This window comes from Rhinolophus hipposideros (genome assembly GCF_964194185.1).
Source record: "Rhinolophus hipposideros genome assembly, chromosome: 14".
NCBI classification, from domain to species: Eukaryota; Metazoa; Chordata; class Mammalia; order Chiroptera; family Rhinolophidae; genus Rhinolophus; species Rhinolophus hipposideros.
In genome coordinates this window covers 3,286,422-3,311,206 of record NC_138060.1, presented here as the reverse complement: position 1 = coordinate 3,311,206, position 24,785 = coordinate 3,286,422, and the positions used below count along the sequence as shown (strand labels likewise).

General features: G+C 40.0%; 1 protein-coding gene across 6 annotated transcripts in view; it reads right to left on the bottom strand.

Annotated features, from left to right (window-relative positions):
* Nucleotides 1–24,785, bottom strand: part of FOXP1 (forkhead box P1) — a 578,556-nt gene that overhangs the window by 201,723 nt on the left and 352,048 nt on the right. For all 6 annotated transcript variants that reach the window (XM_081071680.1, XM_081071679.1, XM_081071678.1 and 3 more), the window contains one exon: nucleotides 22,905–23,089. In XM_081071680.1, coding sequence (XP_080927806.1) covers nucleotides 22,905–23,078 — 174 coding nt within the window. In that variant the 5' untranslated portion in view covers nucleotides 23,079–23,089. The remainder of the gene's footprint in view (nucleotides 1–22,904; nucleotides 23,090–24,785) is intronic.

Here is a 24,785-nt window from a genome sequence, read left to right as displayed (position 1 = left end):
TACCAAGGGACCAAAACCCCCCAGTCATGGAGCATGAGTGGCCAGTCCCAGGGGAATGCATCAGGTTTGGGAACATGTGGAAGCCCGAATGAATGTAATGCACATAAAACCATATCTGGGTAATGAAGACAGTTTACAGTTATCCAGTGCTTCGTTGCTTCGAAGCATTTTGACCCCTGGTACCTCATTTGCTCCCCCTAAAGCCCCTCTTAAGTATGCTGGACAGTTACTATCAACTTTATCTTACAGATGAAGAAACTGAGAATAAGGAACAGCCTAACATCACCAGGCTACAGGGCGGCTGGGGATGGACAGAATCCGGGCATTTTGTATCCCAATTCATTCACTGGTTCTATCTTCAAAGCAAGGATTTCCTCTAACTTCCTTCTTCCTTTTTGATTCACTGTGGGCATTTTAAAGGACATTCTTCAGATTTCATGTTCTAAAGGTCTGGAATGCCTCTTGATCTGTTAGGTACTACACTTTCCAAACATCATCAAAGCACCAAATAGCTAAAACAGAGCCTGATTTATAATTTATTCAGAGACCAATGAGAAAAAAAAAACAGGATGCAATTTTAAAAACAAAAGGAATCTTTAAAATCAACTAGTTTCCAGAGGCTCAAAGAGTTTGTGAGTGCTACAAATCACAGAGTGAGTTAGGCAGCAAGATGGAGGCCCAGCCTAGCTGAGACCCACAGCAGTGTTTCTGGACCACATTTGCAGAACCCTGGCCTTTTCTAAACTGGAGAAATCACTTCTTTTTAACTTTTGATCCAGGGGTAACTTCCTTTTTTTCTACCACAAAAGGAGTTTCTCACCGATTGCCTTAAAAGCATGAGTCAGTATTCCTAAAGATTTCAGAAAAATTGCCATGGTTTAACAGGGATAATCAGCTTGGAAGGCATTTCAGTTTCACTCAACCCCAAAGCCTCCATCTTCTCTTCTCCTCAACCCCACTGGGCAGCCAACCTGACTTGATTTACAAAGTTTCTAAAACAGAAACTGCCTCCCCCAAAAAAAGGTTTCTTTGCTTCTTTGGGGGGAGGGGTCTTTTGCCCTGCATGAAAACATTGGAAACTGAAAAGAGACAGAATGATCTTCTGATGTGACATGCTATGTGTCACCCTATTAGTAAAACTACACATTCCACACACAAGGACAAAGCCTGATCCAAAGTCAAGATGCTACATTCTAGGTAGAAATCCAATGAAAGGCAAAACGAGAGGTGGGGTGTGGGTGATAATAGGCCAGTTCTTAAGGACTATGAATGTCCAGGAAGGAATTAGAGGTTACCACTGGCAAGTCTGGTAACAAGGAGAGGTGGAGATGAGGAACGAAGTCCTCTTACAAGGATTGCTGGCACATTCTGAAGTCTTAGCTTCTTTCCCAACAGCATTCAACAAAATGTGGGCTTGCAGTAACCGGGATAATTACAGTAAATGAGGCTTTAAGGAATGAGAATTGGGAAATAAACCATGGTGGGAAACATGAAGCTGGGAAGTTTTTTGTTTTTGTTTTTTAAAGAAGAAAGTGGAAAAATGAAGTCATCAATCTTAAGGTGTAGTGTGATTAGCGGACAAACTTTAGCACCTGCTACAAAGAAACAATTCCCATGAGCCATCATGTGTGACTCCTGCAGGAAGCGGTCAGTGAGCTATTACCTGTGGTCCAAATCCAATGCTCTGCCTGTTTCTATAAATAAAGTTTTATTGGAACACAGCCATGCCCACTTACGTACTGCTTATGTCTGTGTTCATGCAGAGCACTGGTGACAGAGACAAAACAGCCGACAAAGCCAAAAAGTTGACCATTTAAAGTAAATTTAAATGTAAAGTTTGCTAATCCATGCTCTAGAAAGATCGCAGTGAAGGAAAATAACCACTTCCCAATAACTGATAACACAAATTTAAAAACAGATGTACATGTACACACACTCATACAGACAGACCCTATATATCGAACACAGCTCTTACGGGTGTTGGTAATTACAGGAATGAAGCTTTGGATTCATCCACCCTCACGCATCATGGCAGAGCCACAACATACCCAGAAGACTGTTCCTAAACAATCAGGGGCATCCATGCAAAAGTTAATCAAAGGACAAAGCCTTTATTTTGTCTGAGCTTAGTTTCTTCATCCATAAAAAGTGAGGCTGGATCATCTAAGGAATTTTAAAAATTCTATGACCCTACAGAGAAAGAAGAAGAAGAAAAGTGAACACACACTTCTCTATATTTGGGGTAGGGAGTGGACAGGGAGGAAGGAGCATTGAGGACACAGGAGACAACAAGGACAACCAAGTGGCAACAGATAAACGTGTGTTAAAGCGATAAAAGAAAGTTACTTTTGTCATTCCTACAGGACGTACAGATTCTGAAAGAACTCCGTAGCTATAGCTAGGGGTAGAAGGAATGCCCTACGATGTAAACATAATATAGAGTTGTCAGGAGAGATCAAGGTTCTATGGTACCTTCTGGAGAAGAGTTGTGAGCCTGCAAGGAGACGGGGCAGGACGGGACCTACTGTGGACTTTCAAAATAACTGAGGGGCAAACATTTGAGACACCTTGGTGTGCATTCACTCCAGCTCCTTGTATGGGAATTGAAGTCACCTGACCTTCTTCGCCAGCCCACAAAGTGTGTCTCTCTTCTGCAGTGACGACACCAAGTGGCCATGGTGACACCTTCGAGGAAATGAGGTTCCTTGCCTCTCACATAGCAAGCAAAACATGGGAGATTTTCATATTATGACTTTTCTTCCAATAAAGTTGCATTTGAGCCTGCACCACAGTTCTTGGCAAAAGCAGACCCATCAGTTTGTTTTTAAAGGTGAGTGAGAGATAAAGATGAGCTGCAGCCCAGTATTTGGGCTTTTGTGTTGGTCCAGAACAGTGACTAACACGTTAGTGGACTTAGTGATTAAAGCAAGGACTGGGCATAATCAGCCGACTTCCAAAATAAGCCAGGAAAGTCAAGACTATTTCCCCAACCGGAAATAAACATATGCTTTGCTGCAGCGAAAGCTACATAGTTTGACTGGTAGGCATGAATCTTTACAACTCCCACAGTACACCCTTCGTGAGACTGTTCTTGTGCTAAGCAATTGTTCTTTGTTGGCTAGACTGGCATTGGATGTGAGCAAAGCCACAGACACATTAACACAAAATGCCACTCGGGGAGCAAAGGACATTTTGTCAACAGAGCTGATCACTCTTGAAGCAAAATACTCCACTCTCCCAGATAATAAAACACTGAAAATAACTGGCAACTTCAAAAGCACTAACTCATTAGTCAGTGAAGTTGGGTGAATAATTTCCTCAAGACACACAGGTACCAGAACTATTTTATCCAAATACATTTTTGTTGGTTAGGGAAAGGGTTCGAGTCTGTTACATAACACTGAGAAAACACTGCAGGTATTTCCCCAGTCCGTCAGCCTGTGACAGCTGTTTGGGGCCCCTGGGGATGGTCTGCAGCTTGTCTGCTCGTTGCAGGCACCCAGCACAAGAGCAGTAAAGGGATTCTTGTCCGACCCAAAATGGCTGCTTTTCAGTCGTCTATAAAATACCTGTTGCAAGCACCACAGCTTGCAGCTTACTATTAAGTGCACACTTATTAATAAACCGAGATTTCCCATTTCTTAAAAGCCACCCTTCCACTGACTAGTTAAAGAGACAGCAATCTGAAAAGGTTTCCCCTTTGGAGCTGTGGTTCCTATGTTTCAGAAACGCACCCTCTGGCTTTACTGTCTGAGCACTCTGTAAACGTCACCACACGCACTGCCAAATTTGTGTTTCTGGAGTGTTTTCGAAGCAGGACCCTCCCTCTGAAAGGGAAGGAAACCAACGAAGTAGCAAAGCACAGGTGCTTAAGAGTCAAACTGGGCACATTTGCTAAAAGTTAGGCTTCAACCTTGACAATAGGAAAGGGTAGAAACTGAAAAGCCTGTGGAAATATTTGGCATTTTCTGACAGAACACAACAAGAAAGGATGGACTGAAAGGGGAGAGTTCTCACTGAGACCACATTGGAGGGTACTGCCAGTCGGGAAGGAGACCCAGGAAACGGAGAAATCTCACTCCGTAGCATGAGCTCATCCCCACCACAGCACACACAGAGGCCCGACTGCTGTGACGATGCGTTCGGGGTGTGGGGTCCTGCAGACGCGGGTTACAAGCTGGCTTGTGCATGTATAAACTGTGTGAAGTTGGGCAGCTAGTTACGTGCCTGCGAAGAACAGGAGTTTTAAGAGTACTTAGCTCAAAGGGTGCTTGTGAGAGCGAACCGCACTGCATACTGAGCACACGACCGGGAACAAGGGGACAAGGAAGCTTCCAGTAACTTCTGCTACTGACATCACCACTACTTCTAATACCACTACCACTTCTGATGTTAGCCATTTCAAACCTATACAAATCTGTGACAACAGGGATGCTCAAGACTTTTGGTAAAAAGAAGAAATGTATTCATTTCTTGAAAACGAGTGGATTACCTATCATCATACCATGTTGAATGTTTCCTCCTAAAAGTAATTTTTAATAAATGTGCCTAAATACTGAACTACCTGGCAAAGCTGGAAGAAGGTGAAGGGGGAAAGTTAGGAAAATGGCATTAATTAGACCATAAATTATGAAATTTGAAACAAAGAACACAAAATTTTCCCTAAAGCTAGACACAAAATATGAAATTAAGATGAAAACACAAACCACCATAGAAGAAAAACAACAATTGCCACTGATAACATTATTGCTAGCTATTTTTTTTTCAATTACAGTTGACATTCAATATTATTTTATGTTAGTTTCAGGTGTACAGCACAGTGGTTAGACATTTATATAATTTATGAAGTGATTCCTCCCCGCCCTCCGATAAGTCTAGTACCCCCCAACACCATACATAGTTATTACAATATTATTGACTATATTCTCTATGCTGTACTCTACATCCCTGTGACTATTTTGTAATTACCAATTTGTATTTCTTAATCCCTTCACCTTTTTCACCCCGTCCCCTCAACCTACACCATTTTTTTTTTTAATCTATAAAGTTCCATGGTAGGAATGGGAATAGGGATACATAAAAATGGGACGGTGTGATTAAATAAAAACAGAACCTAAGAATGTCTACCAAAATGTCAACAGTTATCTCTACTATCTCTTTAAATGAGATCACAGGCAGTAGAGGTTCTTTTTTGTTCTCAGAGGCCTTAGCTGTATCTTCTAAGCTTTCTACAACGAACATGCAATTAATGGTGCAGTATAAAATTCAAAATTATCTAGTGTTCAGTGTTCAATGGAAAACACGTGAATTACACCCAAGCCTTGCACTGAGTCAGTCCTGAGTGTCTGGTCGGGCACTGGCACCCGAGGTGCCTGTAGGTACTGGATGAGTTACACGCCCGTCTCAGCTGTTCTTCCAGCACCTTCCGCAGCCATCCCCTAACTGGGCCACGGCCTGCCAATATTTGATGGGAGTTCCACAAAATGCACCTAGTTATACTCACAAATTGGAGGACCTTCTAAAATCCCAGCTTAAAAAAAAACCACACAAAACTTTATTTTTTCTGTTCTTAATTCTTCAGAAACTTCCCCAGCCTTTACAAAAATCAAATATTATCTCTAACAGGAACCTAAAAGAAGGGACTTGCCAGACAACACCTAGGGAAACTATTGGTTATGTGCAGTATATAATTATTTGCTAACCTGGTTCTAGGTACTAATCCCATGGAAATTACAGAGGGAGGGCAGCAAGGAGCATTGGGCCATAAAAATATTGCCATGTGTAAAAACTTAGATGTTAAAAAAGAAAATGCAGGCACAAGAATTTAGCCAGAAAAAAAAGAAATAGACATGCCAATAAAAAAGCTGCTTCTTAAAATTTGGCTGCCAATGTCCTCCCCCTCCCCAATGGATACTCTTAGTAAAGAAAACATGGTAGATTTTTTTTTCCTCCCTTGCCTGTATTTGATTTCTAATTAAAATTAAATATAAACTGAAATGCCACCTGGATTTCAGCAAAATCCAATCCCACCCTCCACCCCTCCTTTTTCTTAAAAGAACCTGGGCTTACATATACAAACATTTTGCTAAATGACCCGTGGCAAATTGCGTAATGCCAGTAAAAGTTGTGTTTTTTAAGTTATGAGCCCCAAAGATTTTATCTGAAATAAAACTCTGATTCAATTCAGATTCTGGAGGCAAACTGTGTCCTTAACTCTGCCTCTAAATTTAAAACATTTGTGTGTGGGGCCCCTTCAGTCATGTTGCTAGTAGGTAAGGAGGAGAAATTCTGTATTTATTAGGATACATGTTTTCTTTTCTAACATGGTAAATTGGGGCACTAATTTCCTCTAAGAACTAATTCTCTGCAGTCTTCATCTAGAGGTCAGTTTCTAAATGAAGAGTTTGATTGTCAAGCAGGGCTGTGTGCATATTTCAATCAATCATCTCTATTGCAATCAATCACCTCAATGAAGAAAGACACAAAATTCCTGTACTCACAGACCAAGGTTCTCCTTGAAGGTCTCCAACGTGAATGCCTACAATGCTCCAAGGTGACTGGATGTGACCATAAAGTAGGTGGAGTAGGCTAAGGAACACACCAGGACTGCGAAAAAGCTTCGTTCCCTACCATCGGTCTCTAAGACTTCAACCACACCTAATCCCATCCTCAAAAGATGCTGAAGAAGGACAGTGATAGTGTCCCGAGCACATTTTAAAGGGTTGACCACTGTGCTAAGGCCTTTATCTATATTATTTCATGTGTTCATCATATAAACCTTCGTTAGAAATTATCTTTATTGCCCCATTTTACAAATGAGAAAAGTAAGGCTCAGATTGGAGAACTTGTCCAGCTTCACTCATGCACTAAGTGATTTTAAACCCTTGTCAGTAGGCTTCCAAATGTCTCAAATGAAGCGTTCCTCCTGCCTTTTCTAGCACCCTACGGCAGTGATATAAGTCTCCAGGGGAATAGCATGCACTGGGCAAGCACCAAAGGGTATCTACATACACCTGTCAGTACAATGCGGGGGGGAAAGTCCAATAGACAGGGAAAAACGTGAAACGGGAAGCAGTGGAGCAAAACTGAAGGAAATCAAAGCATTTTCCCCACCTATACTCTCTTTTTAGTAACAAAAGGTTGATTTTGTCACAAACTGATGATGTTAGATAATGATGCTTAGTGGTTGTCAAATCTGATGGTGAGAGCACCTAGAAGGTGGGGAGCTGAGGGGAGACAGAAGTAGAGAGCAGACAAGCAGCAGCTGAAAACTGAAACATGTTATTGGGGAAAATCTTACAAATATGAAAATTTTATCCCTTGACTTCTGTGAAAAATTATTCATTAATCTTGCTGAAGGGGCAGATATTGTCTGCCATTTATATACATTTCATAAAAGTTTTCAAACAGTATGAATGAATGTGAATTACACTAATAATTTTTTTACTTATAAAGGCAATGTTATTGTAGAATTTTTAGAATGCACAAAAAAGTGTCAAGTATAGAAAATAAACTATAATCCTATTAACATACAAAAAATAATAACAGTTCTTATAGGCTTTCTCAGGGTTCCTCCCAGGAATTAATATAACTTTTAAGTTATTAAATATTCTATAATAGATTCAATAATAGTGTGACTCTTACTGGGTATCCAATATTACCTCAAACTTATGTGCAACCATTTACTTAACCTTTCTTCTAATGAGAGAGATTTAGGTTATTTTTTCTTTTTCATGTGATAAATACCACCGTAATGAACATCTTCAGGTGTAATCTGTATGCCTCACATTATTTCTTTATTTAAAAGATTTTTTATTGAAAAATATTCCTAACATACAACATTATATCAGTTTCAGGGGTACACCACAGTTATTCAACATTCATATACCTAAAGAAGTGATCACCATGATAAGTCCAGCAACCATCTGATACCGTACCACGCTATCACAATATTACTGACTATATTCCCTGTGCTGTACGTTACATCCCCATGACTTATTTGTTTTATACTTGGAATTTGGACCTCTTATTGCCCATCACTTTCTCCCTCCTTTTTAATTTTTCAATTACAGTTGACATTCAATATTATTTTATATTAATTTCAGATGTACAGCATAGTGGTTAGACAGTTATTTAATTGAAGTGATCCCTGTGCCTGAAGCTGAAGTAGAATAATATTGAATGTCAATTAAATGTATGTGTGTGTGTGTGTGTGTGTGTGTGTGTGTGTACTCACAGGATGTAAAGTACAGCATAAGGAATATAGTCAAAGGTATTGTACAGCTATATACGATGTTAGAGGGGTAGTAGATGAGGGGTTATCACTTTGTGAGGGATGCAAATGTCTAATTATTACATTGTTTTGTACACCTGACACTAATGAAAAAAGAAAAAAAAAGAAGTGATCCCCCTGCCCCTGACTAGTCTAGTACCTACCTGGCATTATACATATTTATTACCATATCATTGACTATATTTCCTATGTTTTACTTTACATCCTCATGACTGTTTTGTAACTACCAATTTGTACTATTTAATCCCTTCACCTTTTTCACCCTGTCCACCAGCCCCCCTTCCAGCTATCACCCCAATAAACCTGTCTGACATCACACAGTTATTATGATATTATTGACTATATTTCTTATACTACACCCGACATCCCCATGACTACTCTATAACAACCCATTTGCACTTCTTAATCCCTTCCCCCTTTTCACTCACTGGTTCAATACCCCTCCCATCTGGCAAACATCCAAATGTTCTCTGTATCTATGAGTTCGTTTGTGTTTTGCTTACTTTGTTCTTTAGATTCCACATATAAATGAAATCACATTGCATCTGTCTTTCTCTGTCTTACACTACTCAGCACAATTCTCTGCAGATCCATCCATGCTGCCACCGGTGACAAGAACCCATTCCCTTCCCTGGCTGAGTAACATTCCATTGTACACATGTACCACCTCCTCTTTATCCATTCTTCCATCGATGGACACCCAGGCTGCCTCCACATCTTGGCCATGGTAAACACTGCTGCAGTGAACATATGGAGGCACATGTCTCCTCGACGCAACATTTGGGTTTCTTTGGATAAATACCAAAAAGTGGAATCATTGGGTCCTTCTTTGTCTCTTGTTATAGCCTTTGTTTTAAAGTCTATTTTGTCTGGTATAAGTATTGCTATACCAGCTTTTTGTTTGCTTGTTTGTTTCCATTTTCATGAAATAACTTTTTTCATTCCTTTACATTCAGTCTGTGTGTCTTTCGATTTGAAGTGAGTCTCTTGTAGGCAGCATATTGTAAGGGTTTTGTTTTCTTACCCATTCAGTCACCCTATGTTTTTGAATCAAGTATTTAACCCATTTACATTAAAAGTAATTGTTAATAGATATGTAGTATTGCCATTTTATTATTCAAGTTTTTGATCCTTTTTTTTTTCCGTCTTAAGGAAGTCCCTCTAACATTCCTTGTAATACTGGTTTGGTGGTGAACTTCTTTAGCTTTTTCTCATCTGGGAAGCTCTTTATCTGTCCTATGGTTCTAAATGATAGCCTTGCTGGGCAGAGGACCCCTGGTTGTAGATCCTTACATGGAATATTTCCTGCCAATCCCCCTGGCCTGAAAAGTTTCTGGTGAGAAATCAGCTGGAAATCTTATAGGAGCTCCCTTATAAGTAACTAGTTGCCTTTCTCTTGCTGCATTTAGGATTCTCTCTGTTTTTAAACTTTGCCATTTTAATTACGATGTGTCTTAGTGTAGGCCTCTTTAGGTTCATCTTGTTTGGGTCTTTCTGCACTTCTTGGGCTTGTATGTCTACTTCCCTCGCCAGATTAGGAAAATTTTCCATCATTATTCTTTCAAATATGTTTTCAATTCCTTTCTTGCTCTCTCCTCCTTCTGGTACCCCTATGATGTGAATATTGTTATGCTTGATGTTGTCCCACAGGTCTTTTAAACTCTCCTCATTTTTTAAATTCTTTTTTTATTTTTGCTGTTCTGATTGGGTGTTTTCTATTACCTTATCTTCCAAATCGCTGAATCAATCCTCTGCTTCATCTAGTCTGCTGGGGATTCCTTCTAGTGCATTCTTCATTTGAGTTATTGTATTTTTTACATCTGATTGATTCTTTTTTTGTGGTTTCTATGTCTTTTCTATGCTGGCTAATCTCTGTTGAAGTTCTCACTAAGTTTCTTGAGCACCCTTATAATCAGTGTTTTGAACTCTGTCTCTGGTAGGTTGTTTACCTCCATTTTTATTTATTTCTTTTTCTGTAGTTTTCTCCTGTTGTTTCATTTAGGATGTATTTCTTTGTGTCCCATTTTGGCTGCCTCTCTGTGTTTGTTTCTATGTGTTAGTAGATCTAGTACGTCTCCCAGTGGTATGGCAGGTAGCCTTTGTACTAGGTGCCCTGTGGGCCTGGCATAGTCTCCCTGGTCACCTGCTCTGGTTGCTCCTGGAGTGTCCTTTGTGTGTGTTGTGTGTGCCCTCGTGTTATAGGTGAACCTTGATTGCCATTGGCACGTTAGTGAGTGGGACTGACACTCAGGTTGACTGGCTGTGGGTTTAGCCACAGCCACAGCTGATGGGATGCTGTGCTGGGGAGCTTATCACATGGAGCGGAATTCACCCCAGTGGGCTCTGGTGCCTGTTGAGACCGCCCTTTGTGTGGGTCTCACTGGGTAGGGCTCTGCTGCGGTTTGGAGCCAGCCTCCAGGTACCGTGTGTCCCCAAAAATAAGACCTAGCCAGACAATCAACTCTAATGCGTCTTTTGGAACAAAAATTAATATAAGACCTGGTCTTATTTTACTGTATTTTACTATACTATTTTATTTTGCTATATTTTACTATAATATAAGACCGGTCTTATTTTACTTATTGTACTATAATATAATATATAATATAAAATGTAATATGATATAATATACCTTATAAAACAGTAAAATAAGACCGGGTCTTGTATTAATTTTTGCTCCAAAAGATACATTATAGCTGATTTTCTGTTTAGGTCTTATTTTGGGGGAAGCACAATAGTAAGTAGCAGAGCCATGACACAGGCTCCGGAGTCCTTGCTTTTAGACACTCTGCCTTTATGAATGGTTATCAAAGTGTGATCCTCCAAATAGCAGCAAAGAATGGGTGAAAAGTATCATAAATGCAAATTATTTGCCCCACCCCAGAACTACAGAATGAAGTACTCTGAGAGTTGGTCCAGGATTCCGTGTTTTAAGATGATTTCCAGATGATTCCAATATACATAAAAGCGGAGGCCCCTCCTGAATGCCATACAACCTCTTCATAAAATTGTACTTCTGAGTCAAAGGGTGTGACTCTTTTAAAACTCTTGATCCCCAGTGCCAAACCAGCCCCAGGTGGTCTACACAAACTTCCATTCCCAGTGCTACATGTGTCACTTATTGTAATCGTTGGTGATTTAGTCAAAGATCTTCTAACTAGTTTATAGGGTTCTTTAGTTAGAAGAGTTCAAGAATGTGTAAACCTGATGATCACATCTGAATAGACACAAAATGGTTTAGAAACTGTGCAGAGTGCTTTATATGACCTTACTTTCCACAGTTTTCTCAGAGCTGGCATTTAGTGATACATTTAAGACATCCAAGGATTAATTCCAGGGACACATTGGTAAGCATTTAGAGCCGAAAGAGGAAATCTCTTCCATATTAAAGATAGGTTACTAATATACTTAACATTTATTAAACATAGAAAAATCTAGGAAGATTTGTCAAAATGCTGAACCAACTAGCAAATCTAATTAACCTACAGGTCTGGGCTGTGTATAGCGTTTCAATTGGAGTTTAGAGGGTGGGGCACGATGCACATGAAACTAATAGCAAAATTACAAAAACACACACATACACACACACTTTTCAGAGCAAAAGATGCTGGAATTTCATTAGAGTTGTAAAGGAGGGACCATAAACCAGCAAAATGTAAGAATGATGGAATTAAAGTTATGGCTTTTGCCAGAGAAACCCACCCACCTGGAAGACTAAAGAGATCTTCACTAATTATGAGACATAATGACAAGTCATCTGATAACAAACTTAAAAATATAAATGAATAAGAATGTACAAAAAGAAAGAAGATGGGCAGAAGAAAACACAAGGCCAATGCATTCCCTAGGGTAGACTGTCAGTTCATAAACAGCCAGATTGAGCAAATGTCTTCAAAATGTGACAATTATCTTAAAATTAGGTATTATGGTTTCAGTGTCCTATCCATGTAAAGATACTGGTGAATTAGCTAAAATTTAATATAAATTATGTGAAATATGGATACCACCAACCAAATGACCAGCCTTGCCAGTCTGCATCCAATCTCTGGAAATCCTACACTCAACTCAGGCAATGGTCTGTATAAACAAATAGGACCTGGCCATTTCCTGGAAATTAATGAACTCAGATGCTGGCGTCCAGCATAAAACGACCTCTACTCACCGTACACCTCCAGTCATTCCATAGTAGAAATCCACCATTTCTTATCCCAAAATCAAAAGTGGCAAAGACTTATCTCTTGGGCATTCAATATATAAGCCATAAGCCACATAGCTAGGTATATACCTCTACCCATTATCTCCTGATTGAAAGGGTTAAACTAAAGCAGCAGTTGTACACATACTGAATCACTGTTTCCTAAATTTTACCACAGTCTTCACAAATCCTACCAAGATAGACTCAAACTCTTCCTCTCTGGGTTACTGGAGAGTTAGTGCTTAAATCCCTCACTTGTTGATTAGTCACACGCATCTCGTCTACAGCTAATCATCATTTACTTTGAAATTTTTATTGATTTTTCATGTATCTGTTTATGTCTTGTTCCACTCTGATTTTGAATTTTATGAATGTAGGGAGATATTCAGGATATTTCTTTGAATCTTCTAGCCAACCATGGGACCATGAACATGAGATATGCTACATTTCTTATGCTAATTTTCTTTGGTAAGAGAACTATGGTAGGACATCGGTTCTTTGAGTGACTTACTCAGTGTCCAACCTCCATCTCCTTGGTAGGCTAACTGATTATTCTTTTAATCATCAATGATGCCAAAACTTTTAATTTGTATATAAGATACATTCAATTAAATGGTTAGAAAGAAACTCTGCAGATAGGATGGTACCTACAAGTTAATTTACCATTCAAGAAAATGCAAAATGAAGTCTTAAATTGATATAATTTTTTGAGAGATAATTTAGAAAAGAATGAGGGATGATCCCTCAGTTTTGAAACTATAAAGTAAGAGTAAGAAGTTCTGAAAGGCAAATCTTGTGATTTCGGCCATTTATTTATCCAGGGGTCAACAAAATTTTAGAAAAATTAGTTAAAAAATTTTTCAATTATAGTTGACATACAGTATTATATTAGTTTCAGATGTACAACATGGTGATTAAATATTTATGTAACTTACAAAGTGATCCCTGATAAGCCTAGTACCCATCTGACACCACACAGTTACTACAATATTATTGACTATATTTCCTATGCTGTAATTTACATGCCTGTGACTGCTTTTATAACTGTCAATTTGTACTTCTGAATCCCTTCACCTTTCTCACCCAGCTCCCCAAGCCCCCTCCCATCTGGCAACCATCAATATGTTCTCTGCATCTATCAGTCTTCAACAAACTTTATTTGTAAAGGACTACATAAAAAGTATTTTAGGCTTTGTGAGCCATATATTTTCTCACCTCAGCTGTGGTAGGAAGTAGCCAAGGACAATAGTAAAAAAGTGGGTGTGGCTACGTTTCAATAAAACCTTTATTTAAAAAAATAGGTGGCAGGCCAGATTTGGCCAGATTTAGCCTTCTGGCTCAGTTCACCAATCCCCGGTATACTCTGCAGGTTTAGCACAGTGCTTTTTACCTAGAACCTATGCAATGAAGATCCTGAATGAATGAGACAAGTTTAAAATTATTTCCAGAACGCTATTTTGACAACTGTAATTGTGAATCACTATTACAGGATATAACCTTGATAATTACAAATGTGAATATCACATACTCAGCTTATGCATGATGCTTTTCGCCTCTTAAAACCTACTGACACAGTAAGTCTCTACTTAAATGCACATGCATATACATATAATACACAGCACAAACTCTGTATTTGTAAGACAAGTGCAAACCTAATGAGACAATCAATCAGAAGATCATAATAAAAATGCACGTTGTAAAGCCATTTGCACTTAGTCTTTTTGGATGCTGAATTCCTACTGAATTGAAATGGAAATATCACGAGTATGAGGGGAAAAATGAGGCAAGGTGAGCAATATTATCACCGTGTTATTTATCATATACATTAGGACCAAAAATAGTCAGGAAAGAATGAGCATTATGTCATTCTCTCCCAGTCTTTAACCTTGCAAAAGGTTGTTGAGTTCGTGGAGAGGATAACAAGAGTCAATACAAGAGGCTATAAAAATGGAACTACTTCTTACCATGCAACCTCGACAAATTAATACTTCATAATTACAAAAACAAAAGGCCACTTTTGCCTCACTTTAGGATGGCACATATTATTTTATTAAATTTTTCCAAAACTCTTTCCCCCTTTGGCTCTGAGAGGCATGGCTCTGCTGTTGAAAAGCAAAAGACATTTTACGCACAATTTTCCCTCTACTAGAAAGAGGTATATTGTGCCCTTCAGTGAACATAAAATTGATATTATCATCTCTTAGTTTATATCTCACTACTTAACCTTCAGATTAAAAGTTATTGGATTTGAATGACTAAGAAGACATCATGTCACCTTCCCTTCAATGTGGAGAGAGGGGAGTTGGGGACGAGAGCAAATACAGTGATAAAAACAGGGGTTTCGGGTCAGCTGACACTTTCTGTCTTTTGACAATTGTGATGCTGACAATTATTTACTGTTGGATGGATGATAAATCATGTAATAAATGGTCTACTTTAAGAAACTTTGCTAAAGATGAATCTGTGTTAGGAAGTTAATTTTATTTTGGGTACAGTCCAAAAGGAGCAGTCTGAAAATAGAGATAAAAGAGTTAATTTAAGGAGAGCCTTAGGGTTACTTAGAGACTGTAAAATAGCCTCTCAGAAGGATTATCGAGAACGGAGCTTCCTCCATCCACCTCTACGCAGGGCTCAAACACACAAGCAAGGCCTCGACACCCCTAAGCAGTTTAATGTATACCTTGTACATGAGTCTTCCAATAGCACCAAATGTTTAATAATCACACACTGTATTTTTCAACAAAAGAAACAGCACACACCTCCTTCTCCTTAAAAACAAATTCATTCTAAGAAGCCGTGTCAATAGGAACGAAGACTTTATTAAAGATGTACCACCGCAGTTTTATTCTCTGAAAGAGGTAAGTCAACAGAAGCACAAGCAGTTTATCAGCACTTCCCATGTGACTTTGGAAGACAAACTCATTAGTAACTGGCACAGGCTAAGGGAAAAATACTGCCTATTTTAATCTGAATAAACAGATATATCCAATCAAAACAGTGCCTTTTAGTGCTAGAAGAGGGTGTTTTCTTTAAAAGAGCCTTTACAAAACCAGGACTTTCCAGAATCAGCCCACCCTTTATTTACTGTGTCTGTCTGTGTGTCCTTTATCACAGCACAATAACCCCGATCAGGGACAGGAAAGGAAGGAGCCTGGGTTCTCCTGATGCCCTAGTTTTTGCTTCGTGGTCCCACCACTTGGCTAATCATTCAGACTGGATGTCCTGAATCATGGTCTTTCATAGCTCCCACTCCCTGATGTTTCCACATCTCCTAATTCAAGAGTCCTGTCGACTTCCCAGCGACGCTCTTTCCTCACGCAGGCTCTCCTTTCGCCTCCTGTTTCATTCATTCACAAAGAGTCTGTCCAGGAGCTGCTCTATGTCAGGTTCTGTGCTCTGTGCCGAGGGATCGGGGATGAGAGACGCCCGCCTGCCCTCGTGAGGCTTGCAGCTGACCCAGGGATCCAGCTCAGTGGGAGAGGTGCAGGGCGCCCTCAATTAAATAAGGTGAGGGTTGGGGCTCCGTAACTAGAGTCCGGACCAAGTGCAATAGTCTTGTCACTGCTGCTAACTTCACAGGGTTCTCCTTCCGAGGCAGGCCAGTCCAACCTTCTAATCAACCTTCAGTATACCTCCTCTTGTATGGCCTTTCTTCTCTGCTTAGAAACTTCCCCTGGCTTAGAAATTCCAGCCTCCCCAAAGGGGACCCACTTTACCTTCCAACCACCTCCCGCTACTCCCAGAGCTGCTCTTCAGGCTCCAGCCAAGTGAGCTGCCAAGTGCTTGCCCAGCACCACACACGTCAGCTTGGTCCCGCATCTCCTTACACATAGGCATGCACAATACATAGTTCAAGGAAAGAATATACAAACAAAGAAGGAAGTGAACTTCAACAAACGCAAAGCTAGAGATGAAGTTGATCCGTGCTTTCCAGTGCAGCACATTTATTTGCTCACTTGGAACAAAGCAGAGACCAGTCCAGTATGTGAAACTCTCTCTACCACATTTTCTTGTGAGAGAGGAAAAAAAGAATGTGGTTGTATGTCTCTGAACCAAATCAAACACAGTATTTAGCAAAGGGTCTCTGGAATGTTACAAGTAACACTTCATAATTACAATAGATTTGAGTTCAAAGACCAAGTGATGAAAAGAAACTTTCTAATATGGGGTTCAATTCCCTATATAAACTTCCTTTCTGAGGCTCCATCTACCACTTGAATTTATATTGCTATTCTACTTTGTCATAAAAGCAGTCACCTTGTAACCCTTTTTATCAAGTAATCTATGCACTACCTAAAAGTACACTAGAGCCCATCAGGCGCGCCATACCTTTACATCACACAAACACCCCAATTCTGCCTGCTCAGCACCAGCTGTCAATAAAAGCAAGCAATTGCAAAACAGCAAACCAGGTTCTCTGCCTTCAGAGAACAGATAGGAGCTGGCCAGTTTTGCAAAACAGACTCTTTGCAATCACCAAAGCTAATCTGTCAACAAATTACCATTAAAGTCATACCTCCTAAAAGTTCAAAAAGAGATTTTTGATTAGACAAAAGATAGCTAGTATTTTATTATTATTATTAGCTCGCAGGTCAGGGCTTAAAATTACCTTGTCAAAGCAGCGATGCTTTTGCTTAAAGTCAAGAGGGTACACTTCACTCATAATGAAATGTGGCATTCGGGTTTCTATTACCACGCTCTTGTATGTACATGGCTCTTTTTACTTTTTTGGTTCCCGTGCCATCTTAATTTTCAATGGAGAGATTAATGACACACAACTGTTTCGTAATCAAAACTTGAAAGAATTTCAGACAAGGCTCACATCACGTTACATAAATCTTTGAGAACAATATTTTGATGGAAGGCAGGTCTAAACCAACAGAGCAGAGATCTAAGTTTAACATTCAGGGTGAAATAGCCCTTTTTGAGATGTAGTGACCAAAAGAATGGAGAAAAGTGGGAACTTGTTAGTGCTGTGGCTTTTTCATTATTTGCCAGAATTATCTGAATTCCTCTGTCAGTTTTGTTTCAATTCGTTTGTATTGTTTTCACTAACATTTTGGTGGTGTTGATTTCTACAGAATAGTTTTAACTATCAATATTTCCTGTGATATTTGAATTCTGTCCCCCAAAAGCATGTATCGTAGCAGAGCAATTCCTTTAAGATTATAGCTTGGGTTTTCTCCTACCTGTGAAGGAAGGTTCTAGCCTCTATCACAGTGCCTGGTCCCATGAGGGCACTAAGTAACTAGCAGTAAGATCTACACTCCTTTGCGAAATCTTCCCCTTTAGTACACCAGATATGCTGACCATCTCTTCCCTTTCAATGGCATCAAAAGACCCTCCTTTTCGGATACAGTCCCTGGCAGCTGCAATGGGAAAGGCCACTAACAGAGTTCCTAAGCAACCTTTTTCAAAGAAAGAGAAAATGGAAAGGCTAACGTGGCCGCTACTACCCAGTCTTTACACCTGCAGCGCCGCACCTAAGCACCTGGCCTCTCTCTATAGACTGAGAACAAGGCGAAAGATGGCCCCTGGTATTTTGGTATGGTCCTCCAGAGGCGTATGGGCAAGAAGGAGAAGAAAGAGACAGCTCCTTCGTAGCAGCGGCCTGCCCATCCAAACAGAGAATGCTATTCTCCCAGGCTTTGTTCTTCACAGGCAGTTCAAGTTGGACATGGTGGCAGAACCACCTCCCTGTTCTGCTGAATACCCACTAATAATTTCAGTAACCAAAACTAAGTGAAGGAATTTATTGTGCCATTTGGAAAATGAAGAGAAGAATCTTTAATTTTTGTGTACTGATTTATGCGAAAACACTGACACTTAGGTCATTACAACTCCATTTCTCATGTTCAGAGGACCCCGGGGTACATGCTCATGATTTCCCCAGCCTCCTCTGACAGTGTATTTTCTACATCCGGGTTGAAGGTACATAACCAGATTTTTCTTGAGTTCTGTCACACCCTGTTCCTCTGCGCTTCTCTGGTCCCGTGTAATGCTCATCTTTTACCTTCTTCAATGGCTCACTGGCAAAATTCAACCCAATAAATCCCCCTTTTTCCCTTTCATGACTTTTCAGAAGCACCTGATCCTTCCTCCCCCTCTTACCTCCTTAATCATCATTCAATGTTTTGTCTCTTTTGCAGTATTAACATGAAACACATACCACTATCTTTTGGGCTAAAAGGTCTAATTCCTTAAACCAAATGTCAAAAAAGCTGTATGAAGTAAATATGGCACTTATCCATACTCTCTAAATAATACCTGTTCGAATTCCATATATAGTTTCCTTTTTTTTTCTTGTTATTCTCACAGACTATCTCTAAACTTCCCTCCCTCACATAAAATGATAGCCACACCCCAAAACCACAGCAACCAAAGCCCTTTCTATACTGATTTTCAGATAATAAAACTGCCAGGTGGTACCACCACCACCAAAAAATACCCCAAACCCATCATTAAAAGAAATGTTGTTAAGAAATAGCTGTTTTATTTAACAGCTATTCATTTTTATTGAATAAACATTTTCTAGTATGCATTCTGTTAATTGACCTGACAGCATATGCTGTATATGCAGAAACTTCTAAACATTATGCTCTATGTAATATGCTTATCTGAAAAAGCTCTCATTTGCAGCAATATGGAAATAAAATTCTGCTTTCTAAAATTCAAGACTTTTAAAACGCATTAATCCACACAGCTTATGAAATTGCTTTGGACATTTTAAAATCCTTTCTTTAAGAAAAAGAACTTTAGTAATTGGTAATAGTATTTGTTGCTGAGTTTCATAATGGAGTACTGCATATCCAGTACAGAACTTTTACAGACCTAGAAATGGGGCAGGCATAATAGGAGATAAAAAGCAGTTATGGTACCGAGTAAAAAATTACTCAATGGCTAAAAGAAAATGTTCGGAAACTCTATCAGATTATATTATTAGAAAACGATTGTTATAATAGTTTCATGGCCTAGATATACGTTCAGTTGAAGCATTACAGAGATAATACATTTAGTTTGAGGAAGGAAGACAGTTTGTGAGTATGTTGGTGGGCTCCCCCATCTAATGGCAGCTACTCTCCTTGGCTAGCAGCTTTTGTGTGATGATAGCTGGCATCTTCCAGACCAGCATCCCCAACCCCACTGCCTGAGGTGCACAAGTGAGCAAGGCTGCGGGGTAGGAACTAGGGCCAACTGGACGGCAGTGGGTTCCCTGACTGAAGGAGCAATTTCATCTCTCCCAACGCTTGTTGCCCTTGGAGGAATACTGGCATAGGGGTTTTCAAGAGAGGATGGAAAAGCCAGACTTCTCCCATTTTCTAGGTTATCAACTACGTAATTTTTTTAAAACAATTCTGTTTGGACACAATTTAGTCAACCTATGGACCAAACCCAGCAGAGAAGTCACTCACTTCACAGTGACTTTTGTGAAAGCTGGTTCCCATTATGAAAGGGCACTTGCTATCATCTGTAATTATCTCTGATAATATGGATCAAACATAGAAAGGCTTGAATTTATTTATTTTTAATCCTGGCACTAGGTAAAAATTCTCCCCATAGCATCAATGATTGTACTGGTGCAACTGGAAAACCTTATAACGCTCCGTTTCACAGACAGCATAATTAACTCATTTTTATACCAACCCCTTTTAAGCCAGATCTTTTTGTTCCATGGACTTCTAACATATTTTACAGTTCTAATTCTCTTCCACTGTCCTACATTAATCAAAGCTATAACCCCTGTTGTCTTTGTACTACAGAATCAGAATGTGCCCCTGGCGAGGAATGGGGGAAAAGTCAACAGGAATTAAATTTCAGTGCAACTGTTTACTCAACTGTGGCCTGCAGTTATTGAAATTTTATCCGTGGTTTTGTGTGACTACAGCAGTAATGAATTCAGCATGGCTGTGATTTTCTCACTGCTGGTATTCTCACTTCAAGTAAAAACCTGTAGAATGAAAATTAGGAAAATGACCCAAGTCCATCATGCCGACGCTCAGATTTTCCAAACTGTTTAATTGTTGCAGTTTCAGTCTGGAAGAAAACTCTGATAACTTCGGTCCTGTGAAAGTTCCTGAATCCTGTAGTTTTTTTTCTTATTTCATGTACAGATTTTCTTTTCCCCCAACAACCTGTTAAAAGCCTCATCATATACTTAGGGGAGTCAAACAGCTGTCAGTATTTTATTTTAAAAGACCAAAAAGGCCTGCCAACCACAATATGTGGGGTTTTAGCCACAATGAGAGACTGAATTGCTTTCTTTCCTCCTAAAACATATCAATGGAAAATAGAAACAAATTTGTTATAAAAATATTCAAAAAGTGTTTCGAAGTACAATCCCAAGGTATTGACCTTTATACCAACAATCCCTAACAACATATTTCCCAAAGTGGTCACAGTCAAAGAGGGGAGAGGAGAATAATTTCACTATGGATGCTTTTTAAGGAAGCTGTTGTTAAAATGCACTTTTATAACTTTCTTCTGTGAGGTCAATTTGTCACTGCTGTTATGGGGATAGCTGTAGGGGTGTGTGTGTGTGTGTGTGTGTGAGAAAGAGAGAGAGAGAGAGAGACAGACAGACAGACAGACAGACAGAGACAGAGAGAGACAGACAGACAGACAGACAGAGACAGAGAGAGAGACAGAGACAGAGAGAGGTACATGTAAAGTTTTTGGCTGGATTACAACCTTGCGATAGTGAAGGTTTCAGTTCTTCAAATAAAATTTAATTAATGTACTATAAATATAAACTACTTGGGACTCATACCACATTGGTCAACAGCCCCACCTCAACTACTCCATAAAGAAACAGTTGATCTTGGCCTCTGTACGCTAAGGGCATAAAAAAACGGCACTCAGAAACACCATCCATTTACTCTCAATATAAAACATAAACATCCGTGAACAGCACATCAAAAAACACATGTACAAATACAGCGACGCCCTTCTACCACTTGCCGATAGATGGGTTTTGGTAACAATCTCATTGGTTAGAATGAGGCCATTTGCACTGACTTAAATGCGCAATGTTTACACTTCGCACACATCGTCAATTCCAGCCGAAGGTGCAGGCACAAATGGTTTGGGCTGCTGATGAGAGAAAGATCAAATCACTTAAACAAAGTCCTTGAATTAAGACCTTCGCTTATCTCTTAGTTTCCTTTTCTTTCTCTCTGACAGGTTTTATAGTCTCATGTCGGTTCCACCAATTTCTAATAGACTAACAATCCACTGATTCCTTATATCTTAAAAAAATTCTTAGCAAGGAGAAAATAAAATATACTTTAGAGCCTGCCATAGGCTATGTCCGTAATATACAAAGGGATTTCCTTTGCTTCTTTGATGCAGATTCCAAGAAAATGTTTGATGTTTGCCTTTCTCTTCCCTCACTCCCCAACAATGTCTGTTTCTTGCAGAAAGGCCCAAAGATGCACCATTCTTTTTTCACTTTTGTCCACATGGCACCATAACTATGTATTGAACAAATTAATCAAGGACTAATATGGAACAAAACCCATCTATTATCATTAATGAAAACTAATACTATATATATCCTGATTCCATGAGAGGTTGGAAAAACAATGCCTGTCTTCAGGCAAATGCTATTTACTTATTTAAATTTTCATCAATACTTAGGCTATCCAAAACCATTTTCTGGGTCACCTTTACCATTTGGAAATATTTCACCTGTCACTCACAGGTACCATTTACATGCCTACCAAAGAACATAACAGGAACGAGTGTGTCGCAATTTATGTGCATTTGGGAAGCCACCAAACAGAGACGATGGAAAACATCACTAGGATCCTGCCACATCCCTGCAGCCACGTGTGGACAAGGACCACGTGCTGGCCGCCCATGCCCGTCTCCTCCCGGTGGCAGGCACCCATTTCTCACACCCACGCCTGTGTTACTGCTGTTTGCACTGCTACTCACCCAATTCTGCCTGTATTTCTCTGTTTCTACTCTCCTTATTCACTTACTGTTTTCTCTGTTATATCCCGTATTTTCTTTTCTCTCATCCCTTATTTTGTTTTCTTCTTCATAAGGCTTAAAACGTCAGTTATCTTTTTTTTTTTTAATTAAAGCATTGTGTACCATTTCTCCAAAGGTTAATTTTATTCCAAATAGTTAAACTTTACTCTGACACACAAGGGGCTGGGAGGGAGAGGCCAGGGGCCCACTCAATCTCCTTCTCAATAACCAGTCCCCAAGATGGGGTTTCCAAGACTTCCAACTCCCAAGGGCTTCAGAATTAGTCTCTTGAGCCAACCGCGGGGACCCTAACACACTGGTCGCTTAAAAGATGCTGCTTACAGTCAGAGAGAGAGTCAGGAAAGCACAGAAATTTCACAAAGGTTAAATGTCATGTGATCGGCGCGGACCACGCTCCACGCCTGGCCCAGGCCTCAGTACCTGCTGCTGCTGCGCGTGGGCCACATCGGCTGCCCCCACGTCCACGGCCGGCGTCTCCCCGTTGGACCGCCCTTCCCGAAGACTGCCACACTCTAGTAAGTGGTTGCCACTGCTCGACCCATTCTGGATGGCTGAACCGTTACTTTTTGTCTCAGGCCCAGATTCTTGCATCATGACTCAATAACCTGATAGATGGATGTTTAGGAGGGAGCGGGGGAGAAAGAAAAAAGGAAAAAAAGCAGCTGTTAAAACAGTTGTTGTACATAAGGAGAAGGACCCTGCTTTAAATATTGCCAAAAATCTGTAAACAGTTGTCATTTTCTTTCACTCAATTTATCCCTCATTCGTTGTCCAGTTCCATGGCTTTTGAGTATGGAACTGTCGGTCCAAATTCAAGTTTTAGTAGTAATGTTTTAAATATGCTCTTTTTCCCCCTAGAAAAAAAAATATTTTCAGGTGAACCTGGGATTTACGGTTAAATTTCCGTGGTCGTATCTGGATATTTTGCTTGAAAACCATTAAGTCATTTTATACAGCATATTAGGTATAAGATTAAATTTTAGTGCGTGTGCAGACTGTGTGGTGATGCTACACTCAGGGAAATATTCTCCAATGTAAGTCTGTCCGGAGACGACATACTACCAGAGGCCCCTTGAGGTAATTCGTGTTGAAAACCCTTACAGTCAAAAAACCAAAAAGCATTTTAAAGATTTGTACTCCTGGGAATCACTCAGGTACCGAAACTCTTCAAAATTGGCCATTACAATAATACCGGCCACTTTTAGAAAGGAAAAAAAAAAGTCCCCACATTTCAGAAGCTAAATGAATTCCGACTCTGATCTCTGTCTTACAGTTAAAATTGTCCTGAGAAACCCCATTCAAGGTTACGTGTATCTCATGTGGGAGTACTAACCTCCGGCGTTGAGATCTGAAAGGTCTGGGCAGGCTGATATTTCTTTTGGAAAAAATCTTACCCAGATAGACTGAAGAAAAGGTCTGCATTTGACAGTGCTAAACATCTAATAGTATTATATATGTTGCACAAGACGAGTAGCTACTGGTAGATAATGTCACCTGCGTAAATACATTTCACATTCCACCTTGTCCCTCTCTAGGTACAAAACCCATACCCAGGGTGCCAATTCAGCTCTTGGTAAAGGTGTCCAATTAAGACAATAGATAATATTTGCGAATGTCAACTGTCACCATCTATGTATCACTAGTGTCACCCCAGGCCCCACTACAGCTGATTCACGGATATTCTCCCATTTAGTTCTCATGACAATTGCTACCCCCCATTTGAAGATAAGAAAACCAGCCTCCAAGAGAGTTCTCAATTCGCCCAGCATGTATCACACACAGCTAGGAATGGTGGAGTCATGATAGGAACAAGTTCAGTCTCATGTCAGAGTTCTTAACCACGTGTTTTCTTCAAGTTGAGGTCCAGTGGGGGAAAAACACTGAAAATGTCAGGTGAGGGTCATACTTCAAGTTCACAGAGTAGGACTTCAAAAAGGAAAAACAATCATCACTAAAGAAGGTGACAGTTCCAACGGGAAAGCTGAGAAATGTCTGAATAATTAAAACTTTAATGGGCCGGCCCGGTAGCTCAGGAGGTTAAGAGCTCCATGCTCCTAACTCCGAAGGCTGCTGGTTCGATTCCCACATGGGCCAGTGGGCTCTCAACCACAAGGTTGCCAGTTCGATTCCTCGAGTCCCGCAAGGGATGGTGGGCTGAGCCCCCTGCAACTAGCAACGGCAACTGGACCTGGAGCTGAGCTGCGCCCTCCACAACTAAGATTGAAAGGACAACAACTTGACTTGGAAAAAAGTCCTGGAAGTACACACTGTTCCCCAATAAAGTCCTGTTCCCTTTCCCCA